At 42.5% G+C, this 24,125-nt stretch overlaps 1 protein-coding gene across 1 annotated transcript in view; it reads left to right on the plus strand.

Annotated features, from left to right (window-relative positions):
* The window catches only part of DSCAM (DS cell adhesion molecule), a 780,684-nt gene that overhangs the window by 542,403 nt on the left and 214,156 nt on the right, over nucleotides 1-24,125 (plus strand). The window contains exon 13 of the mRNA XM_047708625.1: nucleotides 11,577-11,750. Coding sequence (XP_047564581.1) covers nucleotides 11,577-11,750 — 174 coding nt within the window. The remainder of the gene's footprint in view (nucleotides 1-11,576; nucleotides 11,751-24,125) is intronic.

Consider the following 24,125-nt stretch of genomic DNA (forward strand, 5'->3'; position numbering starts at 1 on the left):
CCCTATGGTCCTGGGTGCTGGTTGGGCCCCTCAAATGTGCCTCCAATCTGACGACACATCCTCTGCTCAGATTCACACCCACGGTCGTCTGTCCCTGTCTTTCTGCACATACCTCTGCTCATTGACCATTTACCTCCTTTGTGGTTGAGCTATTCCATCCCTCTTTCTCCTATTTGCGTTTATATGGTTGGTTTTCAGGAAGAGAGGAAATGCTGGTTTTATGCTGCCATCTTTGAACCTCAAACCCTATTGTTTATACACTAAGCTGTATTAAACTTGGGCTTTTTTTTTTCCCCCAGAGAAAATAAATGAAGTTGGGAATCTAGGAGAAGTAGTTAGGAAACCATCTGTTAAGAAAGTCAGCTGAGTTCAGACCCCAGACACAGCATTGTCTGGCTATGTTACTGTACAGAAATTATTTAACCTGTGTGAACCACAGCTTCCTCATGTGTCTGGCAGATAAAATAAGGGGAATCAGGGCGCCTGGGTGGCTCAGTGGGTTAAGCCTCTGCCTCCAGCTCAGGTCATGATCTCAGGGTCCTGGATCGAGCCCCACATCAGGCTCTCTGCTCGGCGGGGAGCCTGCTTCTCCCTCTCTCTCTGCCTGCCTCTCTGCCTACTTGTGATCTCTCTCTCTCTCTCTCTGTCAAATAAATAAAATCTTTAAAAAAAATAAGGGGAATCATGGGATGATTTAGTAAGATGATTCATAGAAAGCATTTATCCTCATGCCTGGCACATAGCAATTAGTCAATAACATCAGTGGTCATCATCCTAAGCTTATTGGATACCAGTGGTCCTAAAACCATGGATAACCCAACTTCTTTTACTCTGATCTGTCCACTGGCATCGGGACCATGTGTATTAGAGGGTTCTCTCTTCCAAATATATTTTAATATCTAGTACAATGACACTCTCTTGTTTTCTAAAAATGTCCTGTTTTTTTTTTTCTTTTTCCCTTTTTTAAGTTAAATTCAATTAGCCAATATATAGTACATCATTAGTTTTTTTTTTTTATGTATTGCTCAATGATTCATTAGTTGTGCATAACACCCAATGCTCATCACATCTCATGCCCTCCTTAATGCCCATCCCCCAGTCACCCCATCCCCCCACCCACCTAAAATTATCCTGACTTTCTTACATGGAGTTTTGTCTGTTTATTTCTTCTAGATGAATGTCAGGATAATTGTATCAAGTTCCAGAAAAATTTATTCTGAAAACTTTGGGAGAGTGTAATATATTTAAAGGTTAACATGGAGAACAGGGACCTCATTAAAACATCGGGCCTTCCCAGCCAATATCATGGACAATCTCTCTAATATTGAATCTTTTTTTTTAAGATTTCATTTATTTATTTAAGAGAGCGCAAGATAGCAAGAGGGAGAGCACAAGTAGTGGGGGAGGGGAGAAGCAGGATCTCTGTTGAGCAGGATCCCTCACCCCCACTTCATGCCTGGGTCATCGGATCATGACCTGAGCCAAAGGCAGATGCTTAACCAATGAGCCACCCACACACCCTATTTAAATCTTTGTAAAATGTCCATTATAATTTAATTGCTTTCTTTCTGTGTGTCAGCGGTTATGAGCACTTTTAAGCTTCTGCCTGCAAGTGTGTTTGGTCCTTTTCAGTTTTCCCGGTAGAAAGCAGCCCATCCGTAACCACAGTCTGTCAGCCCTCTGAGGCCGCCCATGTCTCCTCTTCCAGTGAGGGACAGGTTGCCCTTCATTTTGGAGAGTTTCTGTCTTCTTCTGCTCTCTAGGACACAGAGAGGTCTGCGGTAGGGGTGGGGCCCTCTTTGTTCTGCCTGTTTCTCTCAGATTGCCTTTTCCCCCACCCCTGCCTGTGTCCTTCCCTCCTTAGCAGAGGCTTTGCTCCCCCAGTTCCAGTTTTCCTCAGAGGTGTCTGAGCATCCGCTGCTGCTTAGGGAAGGCACTTTTGCTTGTGTTCAGGCAACACCCATGGTCCCCAGAAAGCCGTTCACGGTGGTCATTTCTGCACCCATAGGTGCAGTCTGTCAGAGGGCCTGACTGTCCCTTACCACCAAGGTCCCCCAAGTGTCCAAGTGTTGCTTGGCTTCAGCCCCCCCTACCCAAACCCTCCTCTCTTGTTGAGGGGCCAACAGGGCCTTGACTCTTTTGTTCTGAAATCTGTGGAAATAAAAACAGATGCTTGCGACAGTTCCCTGGATGCTTCCATGCACCATGTTCAGCGTCAGACCAAGACACAAACACTGCTCAGTACCTGATCCAACTGCTCAAGTGACACCTTGGGAGCCTCCTCTTACTTCAGGGGCTTTTCCTGAAATGCCTCACCTTGACCCTGCTCAGCCCTTCTCTCCCAATGTCAAGGTGATATCTCAGGACTCTCCAAAGTCCCCAAGGCCTGTGTCTCAGGATGACAGGAAGAACATGTGTGCATGTGTGCAGGCACTCCTGGGCTCACAACTTACCCTGTTCCCTTCATGGGCAGAGAGCCCTGAGTCTCTAACCTCACGTTCAACCTCTTCTGAGCCATTGGTTTGCTGGACCTAGAGCAAACCTCCTAGGTCTGTCCAGCAACACCTGCTTCAAGCTCATCCGCCAGGCTCATCCATCAGGTTCATCCAGGCTCTTGGGCCCAACTGTTATCCAGTGTCACTGTCCCCAACAGCACCATAATCTGGAATTAAAACTGGGGAAGAGCTCAAAGAACCCGAAAAAGAAGACAACGCCTCTCTGTGACAAAGTGGTGAAAATAAAGGCTGGATACTCAACATACTGTCTTATTTTTTTCCTTTGATGGTAGAGTAAAATTCACCAGGGATGAAAATCTCCTGTCTTCCTCTGGGCTAAAATAAGTGGTCCTGGGAGGAGCTCCAAAAACCCCCCAACCCCTACCCAAAGAATCTGCAATTTCCCTGAGCCTTGGTAGGGTCTCCAGGACCAGAGGCCCCAGGCCCATCTTGCCCTCCCTTCTCTCTTCTTCTCTGCTCCTCCCTCTGCCCTCTTCCTCCTTGTTCTCACCACACTGAGGGCAAATGTTCGGGGACGTCCTGCTCCAGGGACAGGGTGAAGGCCTTCTGTGGCGGATGCAGCTGCAGGGGCCCCTGAGACCCACAGTCGCCATGCAATGCGAATGGTGGCATCAGCATGAGGGAGTCACTTGAGCTCCCTGCTGACGGTGTCAGTCCATGGCCCTACTTTCTGGCGAGTGAGTGAGGGGCCAGCGGCCCACCGGAATAGTAAAAAGGAATCCTTGCCAGTGGGGTGTAGAGTTAAATTCACGAAGCTGGTGTTCGAGCTAGTGAGCTACGAGTGGTAGCCAGCCCAGGCTGGGCATGAAGCCGCTCGACCCAAGCGAGGCGGTCTTCGCTGGAGAGGGGCCAGTGGTGCAGACGTAAAGGACTGGAGGGAACAGAATGGGAGGGCGAGCGTACTCGGATGCAGATTTACAAAGCAGGTCACCCTGACGCTGTCCCACTTAGGGTGTGGTGATTTGTGAGAAGACAACACCAGGAATTAGAGGCGTGAAAAGTTTGGGGAAGGGTGGGAGAAAACCAGCTACCGCTTATAACTCCAGAAACACGGGAACTAGGAGAAGCTACTCAGGTCTCTAGCTACAGCCACCGTGGGCTCAAGAGCAGGGAAAATATTCTTCCGGAAGTGACGTTATCCCGGAAGTGACGTCATCTGGGAAGTGACGTCTGGCATCAGCCTCTGCCCCGGCTTGTTGCTTCTGGAGGAGAATGGCGGGTTTTCCCTCCCTGCTCCTTCCGAACTGTATTCAAGTACCTCTCACCAGTGAAATCTAATCGGAGCCTGGCGACAACTCAGTGGGAAAGAGTTTTCTTCAGGCTTCAGGTCCCTGTAGTCTAGGGAAGAGATCGGAAGGGTACCAGGAGGATGAGGATGGACACAGAATGTCCCATGCGAGCAAAGAGACAAATGTCACACGCACGTGCTGTAGAGCTTGGAAGCGTCTTCCTTTGATCCTGGGCCTGGACCAGAGCCTCCAAGCCCACCTCGGTCCACTTCTGGGCTCTTCCCCAGAACGAGGCACCAGAGCTCAGTGCTTGGTCACTGAGCAATGGCTCCATTTGCAGCTACTCCCCCTGGAACAGGCGCACTGTCGCTGCTGCTGCTGCTGCCTGCTCTCCCCCCTCCATCTCCACATCTGTCTTTGGAGCTGCTCACTCCCTGCTACCCACCACCTCTTCCCGGAGGAGGAGAACCACTTCCCTGAGCAAGCAAAACAAACCCATTCCACAGGGAAACACCCCCCCCCCCCCCGAAGGATAAAACGGATTGTGTCTTCCATTCCTTGGTGAGGAGAGGGGTGTGCTCTCAGCCTAAACATCTGGGTGCAGCCCAGGGAGCACAGAGAGATCTCCTTTGCACTGTTCTGTTTGGCTTCAAATCAAACAGATTTGGAGACTCTCTGCAGGTGGTTGTTGGCCAACTTCTTCGTTTCTTATGTAGACATGGATGCTCACATTCATGCAGCCTTGCTGCCTTTGGTGAACAAGAACCGACAGAGCATACAAATGCATTGTTCTTCCTGTTTCATATCCAATGAAGTTAAGGGTGCAGAGAAAATAAGCTATTTTCTCAGGGGCATAGTCTGTAAGTTCCAATTCTGACTCTTAGCCAAGTGCTCTCTTGCTACAGACCAGTAGTGACTCAAGAGTGGAAGAAAAGATGAATCAATCAGCATCTTCACTGCTGCCTTCCAAGTGGGTTCTCTTGCTGGCACTTGGCTGTTCTCTTCCCTGTGACCACTCCTTCAGTCCTTGGAAACACTGCTAAGCATATCTTTCCATAAATAAGAAAGGTCACACAGCATTAACACACCCAGTAATTCAGTATGTGCCTTACATAATGCTTTAACGTTTTCTTTTCGTGTAATAGAGCATTAAAATTGTCCCCACTTGACCCTAGCTATCCACAGAAAATTGACAGCTTTTTAATTAATGACTTCTGGCTGCTATAGTGTACCTTCTAGCTAATTACTTAGAGTGCTTACCTCATGCCAATAAGATTACAGAATTTTGAATATTGTACAAGCCATGTTAAATTTTGCTCTTTACAATAATGATGAACCTAAAGTGGATGACCAATATTGCATCAAACTGTGACAAGGTCTACTTCCCCCAAATTAAACAAATACTAACCCTTGGGCTTGCTATTCTTATGGTAGATTAATTGGTTCACTATTATTCTGTTTAGCAACTATGATCAGATTTATAAATTGTATGACCCTTCAAGTTAGGTTCATTTCCTAATGAATAAAAACATTTAATTTTTTTTTCCAAATGCATTTATGCTTTATTTCTGTCTTAGTTAAGACCTTTTAGGAATGAAGAGGCTTCTCTCACTCTAGATAGGAACTAATAGTAATCCTTTTCCGCTATTTAATTGAGACAGCTTAGCAACACAGTTAAAGTCTATGTTGTAATTCTTTGGTATAAATGTGTCAAATATTACATGTATTTTTTTTTTTTTTGGTGGAAATTCTTTAAGGAAAGGCAAACATACATGTTTTTGACATGAATGATCCTATAACTGGCTCATACTCCATCAGCATTCCATTAGAGTTTTTAGGGTTTTATACACAGTTTTATGTAATTTATACAAATCCTATTGCATCTTCAGATTTCCTGGTTTCTGACTTATGGATATATTCCTTAAATCCTACATTTGGCTGAATTTTTTGGTTGTGTGCATTGGACTAGATCTGGCTCCTTTCTTGCAGTTAATGGTGAGAAGGACATCAATAGCCTTTACAGATTTTCAAAATGTGGACCAAATTTAAGCACTTAAGAATTAAAGGCTTTTGCTTTGATTATAAGTTCCTTAATATCCTCTTATCTTCACCCTAAAGAACATGTGATCCATGAAAAGGAATTTTACAATTTATAAAACCAAAATTTTAAAACAAATGGTCAACTTTTATAGGAGAAAAAGCATATGATCATTTCAAGAGATAATGAAAAATAGTTGCTAATATTTGACATCTATTCCTGACTTTAAAAAAAAGAAAAATAATTGATTTGTGTAAAATAAGAGTATAGAATTGCTTTTTAAGACCCAAAATGCTTTGGCGAATTAAGAAGGAAAAGACAGAAAGTTCGGTAGATACATAGGCCAAACCTATGGATGGACTGTTCACCAAGAAAACACATACAAATTGCCAATACATTTGTGAAAAAATGCTCGAAAACAAAGAAAAATGCAAAAAAAAATAGTTAAAATGTGAAAATTAAAATAATGAGATATATACTTTATTGATGAAGATCAAAACGATCAATCACGTACATGTGTGAGGAAAAAATGAACCCTCAGCCAGCACTGATTGAAATGAAATTGATGTGTCCTTCAGTAAGCATGTTACTCATGCATTTCTGCACTAAATGTACAGATTTTCACTCCAAGCATTAACGTAGGAGATCACCTTCCACTCTGTTAGTGCCTTGATTAATAAATGGAGATATTCCTTGCAACATGGTCCTTAATCTTGTGGAATACGAAAGAAAGTCAACTAATCATAAAATAATTATAACCAGAAATCTTTTAAAAAACAATATTGTGGGCTCACTATGGTTTAAGATTACCTTATTACCTAGTTTCTTGGTGTATGGGTGATCTGTTGCTCTATAACAAATTATCCCCAAATTAGTGGCTTGAAATAATGCACACTTATTCTCTCCTTATATCTGGGTTTAGACATCTGGGTATGGCTTAGCTGAGTCCTTTGGTTCAAGGTCTCTCCCAGCATTGCCGTTAAGGTGTTGGTCAGGGATGCAGTCATGCCAAGGATCAACCTGAGAAGAGTCTCCTCCCAAGCTCACTCTTGTGTGGCAGGATTCAGGTCCTCACAGAGGGATGTTTGGAGGACATATGCACAGGTACCTCTCCATAGGGTAGCTCACATTCCCCCACAGTGAGGCTGCTAGCTTCAGAGATGATTGAAAGAGGGGCTATAGTCTTTTGTGATAGTAGCTATGTGCAGTGTCTGCCACTCCAGTGGTTGCTCAGTAACTGAACAATAAATCCCATTTAGGTAAAAACAAAGCACACTTTTATATGAACTTGTAAAATATTAAGAAGGGAAATTATGGGATTGGGGTCTTGAGAAAAAAGAGGACAATTTATTTTTTTACTGTTTGAATGTTTCATCAAAAATTCTCAGATGCCTGATATGAGATTCTCAAGTTTGCACCATCATAGTAAGCTGGCAGATAGCTTTCATTAATTATTTTTCAAAACCAATCATTCACTTACTGGCAAGTTCATAATTCATCAAACAGTTGTTAAAACCTTTCGTGAATTGTTTTAAGGGATCCATATTACACATGTTTCTAAGTTTGCGTTTTCAACATTTTGACAACTTCTTTATTCCCAAAGAGTGAACAGATTTGGGGATAAGATTGGTTTTGTTCATTTTGTCTCACTTTGGAAAATAGTAGCTGATGCTGTGGAAAGCAATGTGTTGCAGAAGATTTTATTTATTTGAGAGAGAGAGAGAGAGAGAGAGAGCATGAGCAGAGAGAGGGGTAAGGGAAAGAGAGAAGCTGGCTCCCCACTGAGCAGAAAGCCTGGATGCAGGGCTCAATCCCAGGACCCTGAGATCACGACCTGAGCTGAAGGCAGACACTTAACTGACTGAGCTACCCAGGCGCCCCGATGTGTTGCAATTAGGAAAATACAATTATGTCTTTAAAACTTTTCATCCCTGTTTTTGAATTCTTTATGAATAAGATAAATTTAAAGTTTTCTACTTAAAATGTTATGATATTTCATACATCAAATACCTGACACAAAACTAATCCAAATGTGTATGCCCTCCGCCTTCCAAATTTATAATTATAGCCGTTTACTTCTTCCATACCTTTAAACCAGATGTCAGCCAGATGTGGGGCACAAGTCAAATCCTGCCCAGAAGCAGTCTTTCTAAATAGATGTTTTTGGGGCCCAATCAGGCAGCTTTATTTGTGTATTTTCTATGGCTACTTTTGTGGCAGAAGTATGTCGTTTTAACAGTGTGGCCTACAAAGCCTAGAATAGTTATTTAGCTCTTTATGAAAAAAGATTTCCTCCTACTGTCTAAAAATATTGAGAAATTTTATCCAGGAGCATGGTGTCATGCTCCATTTATTTCGGTCTTCATTAATTGCTGGCAAGAACTTTTGTAGTCCTTAGTGGGCCAGTCTCCCACATATATTTTCAAATGAATTTCTAAACATTTCATGTTTTGATGCAAATGTATTATTTTTTTAATTTCAATTTCCAATTGCTTGTAACTAATATATGTATAAATAAAATTAATTTTAAGTTGTTTATATTGATATGCCATGACTTTGCTAAGCTCACTATGATTCTAGCAATTTTTTGGAGGTTCTTTGGATTATATATGATTTAGTTATGAGTTTTCTATAGAAATCTTTTATCAGGTTAATTCATTCTGTTCCTAGTTTGCTATGAGATTTTATCAGGATGTTGAATTCTGTAAAAAAAAAAATGTATCTAGTTAGTTGGTCATATTGTGTTTTTATTTTGGTCTGTTGATATGAGTTTCATTGACTAATTTCCGAATTTAAACCAAACTTGCCTTCTTGAAGTAAATCTCATTTGGCCATGATGCGTTGTTTTGTGTATGTTGATATAACTGATTTGGTATTGTTTCATTAAGGATTTTTATGTCTGTGTTCATTAGGAATATTGGTCTCTAGTTGTTGTTGTTGTAGTTGTTTGTTTTTTTCATATGCTTTTCATCTGACTGTGGTATCAAGATGATGCTTGCCTTATAAAATCAGTTGTAAAGTGAGTTTGCGTTTTCTGTAAGTGTGTAAAATTGGTTTTATTTCTTCTTTAAATATTAGGTAATATTGACTACTGAAACTGGTGTTATTTGTGGAAGGTTTTTAAAGTATAAATTAATTTGTAGATATAAGACTATTAACTTCATTCATTTTTCCCTGATTGATCTTTGATAGTTTGTGCCTTTCAAGAAAGGTATCTATTCAATCTAAGTTTTCATTGGCACAAAGTTATTCCTGATACGCTGCTGTCATCCTTTCCATTCAAGTAAGGGCTGTAGCAATGACCTCTCTCATTATGCTTATTTGTAAATTTTGTCCTCTCTTCTCATCAGTCCAGCTCAAGGCTTAGTTATGATATGGGTTTGGGTTTGGTTGGTTGTTTGTTTTGTTTTGTTTTGTTTTGTTTTCAAAGAAAAAAACTGGCTTTTGGCTTTATAAATAAGTAATCTCTATTGTTTTTCTGTTTTGTATTTTACTGACTTCAGTTGTCCTCTTTATCCTTCTCTTCCTTCTCCTTACTTTGGGTTTTCCTTGCCCTTCTCAGAATAGCTTCTTAAGGTGGACGATTAGATAGTTAATCTGTGCTCTCCTTCCTTTTCTAATATAATAATTTAATACTACGAACTTTCATCTATCACTTTTAGCTGCACCCCACAAATTTTGTTGTGGTGTTTTTATATCTTTGTTCAACTCCAAATATATGTATTTTTCTCATTACTGTAGTAATTTCTTCTTTGACTTATGAGTTATTGAGAAATGCATTGTTTAGTTTTCAAATATTTGGGTGTTTTTCCAGATATATTTGTGTTACTGGTTTCAATTTTAGTTTTGCTGCTGAAATAGAACATAACGTGTATTATTTTTACCTCATAACATCTATTGACATTTGCATATGACTAACAATATCATCTATTTTGGTAAGTGTCAAATGTGCCCTCAAAACCAGTATGTCTTCTGCTATTGTGGGGTACAGAGTTCTGTAAATGTTGGTTAAATCAACTTGATTAATAATGGTATTCAAGTCTTCTTATTTCAAGTCTTATTTCTTCTGCCCTTTTTTCTTCTTCTCTTTTTGGGACTCTAATTTTCAATGTTAGAAGATTTGATATAGTTTCAGAACTCCAGGACAATCCATTTTGTATTTTTCACTCTTTTGCACTTTTTCTTTATCTTTGGGTATTTTCCATTGACCTAGCTTCACATTCACTAATTTTTTCCTCTGCTGTGTATAATCCAGTGATTAGCTTGTATAAGGATTTCTTCATATCTAATACTGTGGTTTTTGTTTTTATCATTTTTGTCTCTTTCATAGTTTAATAGTTTTAGGATTCTTTCTGAACCCCCCACCTGTTTATTATTAATCATAATTACCATAAAAGCACTGTCTGAGAGAGCTCCATGCTGAATTCTGTTGATACTTTTCTCTCTGGTCCTTTTTTCTTGCTTTTTTTGTGTGTCCATATTTTATTCAATTCTGGCCCTGGTGCATGAAAGAGAAGTCGAGACCATGGTGGGTCACACTTACTTCCAGTTCTTTATTTCCTGTCTGCTTTCGTGCCAAGGTCCTTGGCCTCCCACCCTGTGCCAAAGATGCAGTTCTTTATAGACCCACACGTCCTTGCCAGACTTTTAACTCTCTGCAACTGAGTTTACCTACTCACCTATGACCTTCTGAATTACTCAGAGAAGAGTGATTTGTAGATTAACAGCCTCTCTTTCTCGTTGTTAGAACAAAAGTGGCATTCTTTCGTGTCTTCCTCCATCCTTAGCCGTCGGGGAACTCTATTTTTTTAAGTTCATGTTTTCATATGTCCTCTATAGCAGTTCTCCTTGCAGAAACCACCTGTTGTAGGGATTCTGCTTGTCCTTCTTATTCAGTCTGAAGTGTCCCATTGATACAGTACAGATTTCCCTCATCCCTTTGGTGGGGCTGAGACACTAGGTGTAGAAATGAAGGAAGGGAAGGCACAGCCACAGTCCCTGTCACTGTGGGCTGAGGGATACCAATAGGTAAGTGATCAGTTTGGCGTAGAGACAAGAGGAGGAAGTATCTTCCTTCTCCATCCCTGGATATAAAGGCTGAAGTTTCCTGCACAAGTAGTATGGTGATGGCACATGTGCTCGGCTCCCACACAGGATCTGGGGCCACAGAGACCAGCAGGCCCTCTCTAGAGCATGTGTGTGGCTCATGCTGTGGGCTTTCTCCAAGAACATGCAATTGGTCCTCACCCTTGCACCCTCTCCCCAAATCCACAGACTCAGGCTGCAAAATAGAGAAACTCTGTCAGCCCTTCAAAGCTTAAATCATACCCTCCTAGTCCCAACCAATGCCCCTCACACAGGGGGGAGCAATGTAGCTGGTTAATCCCTTGTTTACCCACATATGAATTCCCTGGGGACACAAGGCTTCTATTTAGTCTCAGGAGAGACAACCACTGTGCTTGTTGCATGGCGATGTCTTTGAATAATTTATCAGCTACTTAACACTCATCAAATTTGGTGTGTGTGTGTGTGTGTGTGTGTGTGTGTGTGTGTGTGTGTATAGAAATGACCTGTAAGGTCTCTTTCTCTTTATCCCAGAGTTTGAAATAGTGTCATTTGAAGTAAATGTGTTTCTCTCCAAACAGGGATGTCCACATTGGGGGGAAAAAATGGTGGATCCCATGACTGCCCTCTGGATGTAAATTCCCCTCCCTTCTCATTACTCATCTGGGTGAACTTGAGCTCACTGTGCATCACATTGCATCATTCTCCCTCCTTTCCCTTCTCCTCCAGGTGCTGGGGTTCCCCAGTTCCAACCCATTGCCCTCAATGGCCGAATTCAGGTCCTGAGCAACGGGTCCTTGTTGATCAAGCACGTCGTGGAGGAAGACAGCGGCTACTACCTGTGCAAGGTCAGCAACGATGTGGGCGCGGACGTCAGCAAGTCCATGTACCTCACGGTCAAAAGTAAGAAAGAAGAATGCTTTGTTTTACCTAAATAGGTCTTTCTGTGCCTCAGTTTGCCATTGTCTCCATCCCACTTGTTTAGAAACAAAACAAAACATTGGTTCACTCCAGCTGAGGTTTGAGGTTTTGCTCTCTTGGGAACACTACTGAAGATGAGGGCAGAAATCCAGCCAGTTGTAATAGCCTGACCATGTGTCCTCATGTCTGGGGCCACATGTTCCTCCCCCCTTGGTTCCCATGGCCTTGGGTACAGGCTCTGGGCAACCCAACAAGTGAATGGGCCTCTGACTTTAATACCCACATTCCTATTCTATTGATTTTATTGCAGAAGAACCTAACACATGGTGTCATATGTGCTCTTTTCGGCGGTCTGTTTCCAAGCATTTATCATTAGCAAGCTGTCTTGGCCATAGGTTTCCTTTTAAAGATCCTTATGAAATCAAGCAACCAGAAACCTCATTACCAAAGACACACAACTATGAGATGGACACATGTAACACCCTGCCTAGGGTCCATGTTGCTGACCCATTTTATAGGGGAAGCAACATATAATGAAATTATTTTTGTACTTTGGTAACTGAACCATCAAAGAAAGGACATAAAATGGGCCAACTTTCACTAAGTGCTGCTTTTTAACAAATGGTTGTGCATCTAATTTATAGCGAATGACTTAGATCTTTGTCCATGTATATAATTTTCTGTTGGATAAATTGTGATTTCATCCTGACAAGGCTTTGATCAGCCTTTCCCTTTTTTAACTTTAATTGTATTATGGATAGACTGGAAAGGACCTCTTCCATATCACTTATAAGGGGGATCGAATTTAAAAGTGAAACTCAGTGGTGTGTGTGTGTGTGTGTGTGTGTGTGTGTGTAATATATTTAAGTTGGTTGCACAAAGACTGGTCTCTGTCCTATTTCAGTAAGAATTTATTCTAGTTAGTCTATTATTTCCAACATAACAATGAAAATATCAAGCTATTTATTTGATATACTTTTTTAAAATTTCTTTTTAGTGTTCCAGAATTCATTTATTTGCTATACTTTTATATCATCAAAAAATTACAGTTCTGAAATAGGTTTTCTTTAAAATATGTTTTATAGATGTCCAGTATATAAATTTGAATTCTAAATTTATACTCTGGAAGAACTGATTTGCAAGAATCTGAAGACAAATGGTTAGAACATCTAAGTCCAAAGTTGAAATGATAATTAAAAAATAATAATTGATGAGCTACTAAGGAAAACCAAGAGCTGAGGACCAATGTGAACCAATACTGATCCATCTTTCCCCAATAAAAGAAATATATTTTGTAATTTGGTTATATTTAGTCAAATATATTTGATTTATAAATTTGGTTATATTTTGTAACTTTGATATATTTTAAAATCATAAAAATCTTCCCCTTCCATAAGTATGTATTTGTGCTCTAATAGATACAAGGATACAAGATATGGAGGATGTAAATACATCATCCATGGGCTTTACCCTCATGAATGAAAGAGCTTAGGTTTTGGAAGAGGAGATAACAAGGAAGAATGTAGAGCTTACTAATATTAATGCAAGATGGAGAATAATATGATATGTGTTACAGATGGGCCTTTCAGAGAAGGATAGAACTGTCATTTGAGGAGATTAAGGAGAGCTTCATGGGGAAAAATATCTTTACAAGTGAGTAGAATTTTAAAAATGCAGAATCTGATTTTCCCCATATTTCTTCTCTCCACACCTGTGGTGCTGGTAGTGGAGTTTGGCAGGGGAGGGGCACAAAGATGTCTCTCTGCCCTTAGTGAACATTCTTGTTGGTAGGATGATCAGGAATGGATGTGTACAATTCCTGTCTAGTAGAATGCGCTAGAAAAAGTGGAGAATGTGAAGGCACGCAGACAAGGGTGTGATTTATATTTGTATATTGCATTATTATATATATTTATATAAGATCAACAACAGCAGAAGGAAAACACATAGCATTTAAGTTCAGTCCTAGAGATGCAGAGGATTTCAACAGGTACAGTCCCTGAGGGTAGACACAGGTGCATGAAGGAGAGGGAACTGAGAGGAGATAGAAAAAAATTAAAATTCCTAAGGCAGGGCACTGGGTGGCACAGCTGGTGCAGCGTCCGGCTCTTGGTCTCAGCTCACATCTTGGTCTAAGGGTTGTGAGTTCAAGTGCTGTGTTGGGCTCCACACTGGGCGTGGAGCCAACTTAAAATATATACATTCATACGTACATAAAAACAAAACTCCCAAGACTGCCCATTTACCTATCGGAGCTCTGTCTGAATGTTGTACCTCGTCCCTGGAGTGGGTTAGACAGGGAAATTTTTAAAGTGAGCACACATCTAAGGGAAGTGGTTCTTAGAGTTGGCCAGATTCAGATTCTCTCAAACCACACTATCTATTAGCAGAGAGGTGCATTTATGTCACAGTTAATTTTACCAGTTTTTTATAGCCCTTGGTGATTTTATAAATTAGTTCAGCTTCAATGCCTGGTATTTTTAACTTTTTATAATCATAATATTTAAATTCTGAAAAGTTTAAAAAAAAAACTTAAGAAAGAGATATCAAAGCACAGACACAGGAGATATCCAGTAAGTAGGTCTGTTTCTCAAATGATACTGTGAAAACAACAACAACAACAAACAAGGGGTGAGCCTTTGTGTGTGTGTTTGAGAAGACTATTAAATGGATTAAAACAAATGCATGGAGGCAACACATGTAGCATTGGGAGGCCTGCTGCTTGGTGTACAGCTGGTTTACTAAGAAAACAGAAAGGACGTTGGAGCACAGAGCACAGCCCGCTGATTTTACGTCTCTCTGGGTGGGAAGAGGATTATACCTGACACTGCAGGAAGGCAGGTTCTAGACCCTTCTTATCTGGCACTACCAGGCTTTCATCAGGTGCATTCTTTACTGTTTTACTGTGACTTCTATGGAAGAGAGAAGGGGTGTGCTAACATGGAGACATGCACCCACAAGCACGTGTGCATCCACCAGACCCAGATGGCTTCCAGGTAGAAGCAAGAAGAGGAAGAGCATCATCCCATCATCCTTTGTTTTAATCTCTCTCTTTTTTTGAGAAAGAGAGAGAGTGAGCCAGCATGGGGCAGGGGTAGAGAGAGAATCAAACAGGCTCCATGCCCAGTGTGGAGCCCACTGCAAGGGCTGGATCCCACAACCCTGAGATCATGACCTGAGCCAAAACCAAGAATCAGATGCTCAACCGACTGAGCCACTGAGGCATCCCTTCTTTTAATCTCTGAATATGGCCTTAAAAATGTCATGTACCCAAGTCATGTGCACATACACACACACACACACACACACACACACACACACACACTCAGTATTCCATGCAGACACAGAAAAATAATCCCAAATGAACTAACTACCCTTTGAAACTGTAGCAGGACAGGAACGACACACTAACAGAGACACAACTGGCCAACCCCTGCGAAACCATTGTCTGGAATCACTAAAGAAGGGATGAAATTTTCTCCCCTTTTCCCCAAACGGTTGACTACAATCTTTCAGACTCTAAATTTCTCAGTATTGTTGGAATTTATCACATAAAACTGGTAACAAGTCTACTTTGAGGTGGTAATCACTATTTTGACTCCCTTCAAGCAGTAGCCCCTAAATGAAAACCTTGTTGGGGATAAACAGGGCCAAAATTTGTTCTGGGCCAAAATTTGAGGACTAAAGTCCTCAAAGTCTGTGTGTGGTGGACATGGAGGGGTGAAACATGGTGTAATCAGGGTGCTTGGGTGGCTCAGTGGGTTGGGCCACTGCCTTCGGCTGAGGTCATGATCTCGGGGTCCTGGGATCGAGCCCCGCATCAGGCTCTCTGCTCAGCAGGGAGCCTACTTCCTTCTCTCTCTCTGCCTGCCTCTCTGTCTACTTGTGATCTCTCTCTCTCTGTCAAATAAATAAGTAAATAAAATATTTAAAAAAAAAAAGAAAGAAACATGGTGTAATCAATAGGGACCCCAGACACCTCTGGGTTTGCACCCCCAAAGCAGTCTGGTTCTTCTTCCCATTCTCCATTTCTCATGAGTGATCTTGGACAATTTGCTTTACTTCTCTGAGCCTGTAAAATAGGAATAATCACACCTTCCTCAGGGGGTTATTATGAAAATTAAATGGAATAACATCTGTGAAGATACAGCAAAACACAGAAAGTACTCTGCCTGCATATGCCAGCAGGCACAAATAAAATAGTAGGTGATCCTGTTGTTCAGAGAGAAAGAGAAAACATAGAGGCCGATGGTGCTGTGCACTGGCACATTTCCAGAAAGTCACTCTGAAGAAGAACATTAAAAGGTTGTAGGGTAGGAAGAAGGAAGAGGGAAGATGACCTCCAAGAGCCAAGGGCAGGTATTTTCACTGTCCGTGTGATGTTGACCCCCAGGAGTGGTGTCTCTCGAAACTCTGACAGCCAGTGTCTTTTCCCTAACTGCAGTTGTTGACAAATCATCAAAAAGTTTGACTTTTTGAAGTTTGTGCACAGTGCACAGTTGACTTCAAAAAGTTTGGGGATTTCAAACTGAAAAAAAAAGTTTTGAAAGAAAGGAAATTTCACTATTTAAATAAAAATGTGAAGTACTCTCTCATTTCTATAAGTCATATAAAAACGTAAGCTGCAAGTTTTTCTGAATTTAAAAGGTGAGAACTTTCTGCCTGGTTAAGCGATGTCAGGAAGTGAAGGGAGGTTCTCAGATGAGAAGTCTGGATTCCCAGGATGGCTGGTGCTGGGTTTTACACACATTTTACAGAGCAGAACTCTCTGTCTCCTGGGCATTCTGTCGAGGGCTCAGAGGGCCTGTGGGGAACCGTACAGGCTGAGCCTCCTGCAATAGTTTGCACAGTGAACCTTCTGCCACCCCAACACGCACACACATTTTTTGAAATCAGATGTGAGGAGGAGTCTGTGGGCAGAGATGAGGCAATCACGTGGGGGATGAACAGTCAGGGACAGCAATCAGTGGGATAGAAAGATAAGCAGAGCAAATCCTTTCAACTTTGTTGGTCTTGCTGTTTCTGATTCTTCACTATCATCTCAATTATAGTTTAGCTTTTACCAAAACTCATCCCCAGAATAGGGACTCAAAGCATCAGACATTATTAAGGACTTTGCCAGAAAAGACAGAGGGACCAGGATCCTCTCTCTATTTGGCCTCTGGTGACAATGCCGCAGACCTGACCCCAGGCCCACTGGGGACGGCAAAGCCTCTTCCCTCCACACCCAGACCATGTGAGATCTGGGGCATCTTGTCTCTGTGGTAAGAAAAGAGCTGCCCCAAACACTGGGTCCCTCATGTTTCTCCCAGGTACCAAAATTGCACCCTCCTCTACAGCTTTCTGCCTGCAGGCCAGCACGCTCCCAGGAGTACTGACTTCTGCATGGCTCTGAGGCCTCAGTGCACATTGGGCTCCTCTTCGGTCTCTGCATGCAGCAGAAAAAGAGCATCCCTTATCGAACAGGAGCAGGAGCTTCCCTGGAGAGCTGGTTACTCTCAGAACCCAGTGAACACCCCTGCCTCCCAGAGCTGACCCTCAGGCTCCAGGGGGCCTTGGTCCCCAGGCCTCCCTCTGCCAGGCTCATCCTGGGCAGGTCCCTTGGTGCGGGGCAGAATCAGGCACTTGGGTCTTGCTCTGCGTGTACACCCACCAGCTCACATCAGCTCTGGTCAGTCTTCAGAAGCTTGGCCATTCCTGGACAAACCTTGGTAATGTGGTGGGACCTCAGGCCACTCATTTCTGCCATTGCCAGGAAGATACTGGAGTTGGCATTCATTAATCTACCCCTGCCTCTGAGAATCCTTTTCTACTCCTGGATATTCCACTCAATCTCCATGACTTCCTGTCTTTACACTCTGTCCCCAAGACACACAGATCTTTGCCTTATACCTAGATTTCTATATAAAAATCTCCTCTAGTCCTGGTGATTGCTCTGTGAGATGCCTAGAAGGAAGGAGCATGGTCCCAGTTGTCCCTCCATGAAGCTGTGATGGCCTTAATCAGTGCCACAGAATCCTCTCTGATCTTCTCACAGTCACTCTGACAGGACACCCTTTCCTTTAAGAACAAGATGAAGGCTTGTTTTGTCTGTGGACAACTTCACAGAGGAAGGGAAAGGAGAGATTGAATATGGAGTATTACTAAACTACATTTTTTTAAAAATTTCTTAAATTGCCAAGATAATGGAGTGGGTCTTAGTCCATGCTGTTTTCCCCAATATTTTAATTCAGGAGCTTCTAAATCAAGCTTTGACTCATGGGCTCTTGTAGGCTGTGGCTAATCCCAAGAGGGTTCTGGGACCCCTAGATATCATGTGCAAAAATATATGCTTTTTTCTAAGAGGAAACACTGTGACCTTCCTGATATCCTCAGAAGGATCCATGATACAAAGCATCAAGAACTACTGTTCTGGAAAGTCTCACCCTGGATGACCTTGTGTGTTTTCCTAGCAGTCCCTCACAGAGCACTGGACTGCGAGCAACCAGGCTCACGACGAGAGTTTATAGGGGCCTAAGGAGGAGTCAGCAACCACGAGTCAGGAAAAAGACTGGGTCCCATTGAAAAATAGGTTTTGATATTGCACTGCCTTTGCTTCATGACCACACTTACTGTGGCCTTACACCCTACGTGATGTAAATGAATCAGAGTGAGTTAACTCTGGTTGTCAATTAGGCTCCAGACACACACTGCCTGGGCTCCACCCCTTCCCAGCTGCCTTACCCGGGACAAGTGACTCATCCTCTCACTGAGCCTCCCTAGACCAAAGACAGCAAGCATACGTCTCTTGTAGGGTCCTTGTAAGGCTGGCATGAGCCATCAGCAAAACACTCGGCAAAATTCCTCACGTCTGGTTGAAGCAGAGCAATGGCGGCCACTTTTGTGGTTGATGTTAGTGCTGTTGTCACAGTTAGCACCCTCATTCCTGAATTCCAGTCTACTACTCCCCACCAATAAGACAAATTAGTGCTGTGATAGAATATCAGGGGTCCCTGATTCAAAAACCCCCAGTCGACACATTTTCATGACTTCAGCATCCACTGGCCCCCACTCCAACTTATCCCACACATACGCTCACACTCATATCCCTCGCCCTTTCCCCTCTGAAGTCCAAGTGCCAAACATATCTGCAGTTTCCATGGAGATGTCTAGCATTCCCATCTAGAGGATGAGAAGAAGCATGGGAAAGTAAGAATGGAAACTTGGGGGGTGTGGGCAATGTCAGCTGGTAGAAGACCCTCTATGGGTGGTGACTGCTTCCAGGTAGAGCATTTTGTATTCCACCTAACACTTGCATTTCACTGTTTAAATGAGTCTGAAATTCTACCAGTTGGGGCGCCTGGGTGGCTCAGTAGGTTAAGCTGCTGCCTTCGGCTCAGGTCATGATCCCTGGTCCTGGGTTCGAGCCCCACGTCGGGCTTTCTGCTCAGCAGGGAGCCTGCTTCCTCCTCTCTCTCTGCCTGCCTCTCTGCCTACTTGTGATTTCTCTCTGTCAAATAAATAAATAAAATTTAAAAAAAAAAAAAGGACTTATGAAATTCTACCAGTGGAAGATTTTTTGGGGTCAATAAGGAATTTGTAAATTGGGAAGACAGACCAAGAGGCTATAATTTGTTGCCAACTCCGGTTTCAATCTCCCTGTATTGTCTCTCAGTGTTAATTGTTGCACTGTATGCCCCCAAATTCATATACTGAAATCCTGACCCCCATTGTCTTAGGATGTGACCTTATTGGGAAATAAAGTCTTTGCAGATGAAATTAGTTTAGATGAGATTTTATTGGAATGAAGAGGCCTTTAATCTAGTATGACTGATATCCCTACATAAAGAAGAAATTTGGACACAGACACAGACCGAACATGGTCACGTGAAGACAAGAAGAGATAGGAGTGATGCTGCCACAAGCGAAGGGAAACTGGAAGGGGTAAGGAAGGACACTGCCCTAGAGTCTTCAGAGGGAGAACAACCCTCCAACACCTTGATTTCAGATTTTGGGCTTCCCAAACCCTGATAGAATAAATTTCTGTCATTTTTTTTTTTTTTAGATTCTAAATATTGTTTATTTATTTATTTATTTATTTTAAATTTTATTTTTTATAAACATATATTTTTATCCCCAGGGGTACAGGTCTGTGAATCGGCAGGTTTACACACTTCACAGCACTCACCATAGCACATACCCTCCCCAATATCCATAACCCCACCTCCCCTCTCCCAACCCCCCTCCCATATCTGTCATTTTTAAGCCACCCAGTTAGTGGTGCTTTGCTATGGCAAGCCTAGAACACTAATGTACTCAGTGATAACAGAGATCTTCAGGAAGTCTTGTGTTTGAGGGGAGCTCACGCTCACTACACCTACTGCAGCAGGTGAATCCTAATCTGTCTAAGCCAGTGGGTGTGAATTCTAGTCTGAAAAACCCAGGAGTAGCCTATTCCCTTTGTAGGTAATTGATTTCAGGATGCACATGAGACCCAGTTTTGGCCAATGAAAGGTAAGGAGAGATCTTCTGAAAAAGATTTCCTTATTCTTAATAGGGGACTCTATAAGAGATGCTCATTTCTTTTCATTCTCGACCCTATCTGGAGGGGCATCTTGATCCATGGCAGCCATTTTGGTATTATCCTGAGGATAAAACCAATACACGGAGGAAGGTAGAGTCAAGAAAACTAGAAAAGTGGAGTTTTACCACTAACGTACTGTTTCTAGAATCTTCCACCTCCAAATTCATAGTTGAATGAGAAGACCAATTACTTGGTTGCCTTTCATCTAAACAATGTGGGTCAGGGTTTTCTCATTTGCAGCTGGAGACATCCCAGTGAAATAGGTAAGGGAGAGTATCATCAACAATTCACGGGAATTAATTCAGCCTGAAATGAACATCTCTGAAGGAATGAGGAGCCTTCTTTGGGTTGAGGAACTATTAAAAGGATTCGTAAAGCATGGTGCTTTAGGTTGGGGTAGGACAGGTCTGGGGGAGGAATGGCATTTGAGGGTCAATGACAATGTGTAGGCCTGAGGAACACCTGCTGTCCCAAAGACAGGAGGCCAGTGCCTGGTGGAAAGAGAATGGCAACTACAAACAGCACTTTTAAAAATGTTTCTTGGAATGGTTGGCACTCCTCTGAGGAAAAGAAAGTGTACTTTTCTCTTTTACTTATTTGCTTCTTCTTTCTCCTCCTCCTGTTTGGAGACTCCTTTCTACCCAGCAGCAGAAAAGTTCTTTTTGCCTTGTAGGGGTAATCTCAGCTATTTCAGGGTTTCTCAGTTGATTTAAGATCCTTCCTCCCCCACGGCCTTCTGTGGGTGTTGGCATCAGTGTTCTGAGTCTTCAGTTAGCTGTCACCCCCCATGCAGTTACCCACTGAGACACTTGCATTCCCATCTGGTCTCTGGTCATGGGGTCACTTCCTAGCTGCCTCCTTTTGTCCTCTGGCTGTCCTTTGTCATATCTGTCCACTTGTCCAGTCAGCAGTACCCACTGAGCTCCCACTAGCATCCAGGACTGTCCTATATGCTGTGTACTGAGTGAACAAGACAGAACTAGATTACTATCATGGAAAATACATTGCCATGGAGAAAATGGCAGGCATGCAGGTATACAACATAATGTGCAGCAGAGAACAGAATGAACGGAGGAAATAAGGTGTGCCTATGATTGGAGAGAGCATTCCAGGCAAATGGAATAGCAAGTGCAAAGGTTCCAGTAGAAACTGGTAACATTTGAGGATCCCCAAGGAGTCCATGTACTTGGAGCACAAGGTATACAATGAGACTAAGAGAGCTAGGCAGAGGCTAGACCCATGGTCAGACTTTGAGCTTAATTTCAATGATGATGAGACACTTTTGAAGAATTTTGAGCAGAGGAAAAGTGTTATAACAATGACAGCTTTAATCCGTTATAAACACAAGTATTGTCTGATTCTGACACACTCAAATACCTCAGTTGCATCTGACTTAATGGGAGGCTCACAGGGAGGCAAGAGAAGCAGCCAGCAGAGAGGGTGGCAGGCCTGTTGCAGTCCCAGGAGACTGGAGGAAATGCGTCTGCCCCGGGGCTCAAGGATTTGCCTGGATTCTGCTTCTCTTGGCCTTTGTTTAGAAAGGCTGCCTAATAGAAACCCAGAAGGATCCCTCCAGCCCCCAGGTTGAACTGAGCCCATGGCTCCTTATTGGGACCCTCCTCGGTTACTAGCTCTCCTGCTATGCTCCATCTCCACCTCCCACCACCACCTATGTCCCCAATGTGCTAATCTCTCCAGTCCTTCCAGGAATGTGGTTTTATTTTTGGTTTACTCTACTCTCCTAGCTTCCACTCGGCCTTTCCTAGCATAATAGTCCTAACTCAACAGTTTGAGAACCATGTGGGCATTCTGCTGTTACCAAGTGCCACATTCTGGAACTGGGGAAATTAACCGTGGGATGGATTTAAAAACTCACTAGATCTCCTATAAACGGGTCCTAAACCAATATGCCTTGTCCCTGATTGATAGAAGCCCCTGACTAGAGGACCAGTTGGAGAACTATTCTTCGGTTCTCTAAGAATTTGAATTTGTGTCAATTCAGGGTGACCCCTCCTACACTTGATGGGTCCTTTTTCTCTGGCTGCTTTTAAGGTTTTCATTCTCTTGGGATTTCAAAGTCTGTCATGTACCTGTATGTTGTTTCCTTTGTGTTTATGTTAATGTGGTTTAAAGATTTGCTTTAAACCTGAGATCTTTAAACCTGAGAAGGTTTCAGCCATTATTTCTTCACATAATTTTTTGTTGTTTTATTCTCTCTTGGCTGCCATTCTAGGACGCATGTGTTAGTCCACTTGGTATTGGCCCAGGACTAAGTTTTCTGATACTTAAATCATTTTTCTTCAGTCTTTTCCTTCTGTCATCACATTGCTTTTTTTTTTAAAAAAAGATTTATTTGGGGGTGGAGGAGGGGCAGAGGGAGAGGGAGAGAGAGAGAATCTTAAGCAGACTCTGTGCTGAGCCTGATGCTGGGCTCGATCTCATGACCCTGCGATCATGACTTGAGCTGAAACCAAGAGCTGGGTGCTTAACTGACTGTACCATCTAGGCACCCCCAGACTGCCCATTTTTAAATCTATTTTATCATTACTAACTCTTTCTCCAGCTGTCTCCAGTATATATGAAGCCCATGAACTAAAGTTCTCATTTTAGTTAGTGTACTCTTCAGTTCTTGGGCTTTATTTAGTTCCTTTTTAAATATATATTCTGTTTCCTTGCTGAATTTCTAATTTATCTAATTTCAAAACCCAGACTCTTCAGAACTATTATGCAGGCCAATGAGAAGTTGTTAGGTATCCTGGGATTTTTTTAAATTTATACTTTTATTGAGATATAATTCACATATCATGAAACTCATGTTTTAAAGTGTGCATTTCGTATGTGAATCGAGCCTCAATAAAGGTATATTTTTTTTAAAAATTCTGCATATGAGGTGTTCAGAGTCTGGGTTTTGAAACTAGACAATCTGGTTTCAAATCCCAGTTCTACTACTTCTTAGTTACGTAAACTTGGGCAAGTTCCCCAAGCGTTCCAAGGCCCAGGTTCCTTATCTATAAGATGGAGATCACTGTGTGCACTATCCAGAGCTGTCAGCGTTTGTTGATAGAATATTTTCACAGTAGGGTGTCTACAGAATGAGTGAGGATGGACTCCTAATTAGTGGAAGCTATTATGCTGATATCCTAAATGCTCGTGGATACTTGTGCATAGAGTTTTGCATTTTTTTTTAAAGATTTTATTTATTTATTTGACAGAGATCACAAGTAGGCAGAGAGGCAGGCAGAGAGAGAGGAGGAAGCAGGCTCTCTGCTGAGCAGAGAGCCCGATGCGGGCCTTGATCCCAGGACCCTGGGATCATGACCTGAGCCGAAGGCAGAGGATTTAACCCACTGAGCCACCTAGGCACCCCGAGTTTTGCATTTTTAAAAAATAAAGATTTCTTTACTTATTTTAAAGAGGGAGAGACCATGAAATGGGAGAGGGGCAGAGAGAGAGAGAGAGTCTCAAGCAGACTGCACACTGAGCTGAAAGCCTGATGTGGGCCTTGATCTCAGGACCCTGAGATCATGACCTGAGCTGAAACCAAGAGTCAGACGCTTAATTGACTGCCACCCAGGCACCCTGAGCTTTGCTTTTTTATTATTATTATTATTTTTTAAGATTTTATTTATTTATTTGACAGGGAGAGATCACAAGTAGATGGAGAGGCAGGCAGAGAGAGAGAGAGGGAAGCAGGATCTCTGCCGAGCAGAGAACCCGATGTGGGACTCGATCCCAGGACCCTGAGATCATGAACCTGAGCTGAAGGCAGCAGCTTAACCCACTGAGCCACCCAG

This window comes from Lutra lutra, chromosome 1 (assembly GCF_902655055.1).
Source record: "Lutra lutra chromosome 1, mLutLut1.2, whole genome shotgun sequence".
Lineage (NCBI taxonomy): Eukaryota > Metazoa > Chordata > Mammalia > Carnivora > Mustelidae > Lutra > Lutra lutra.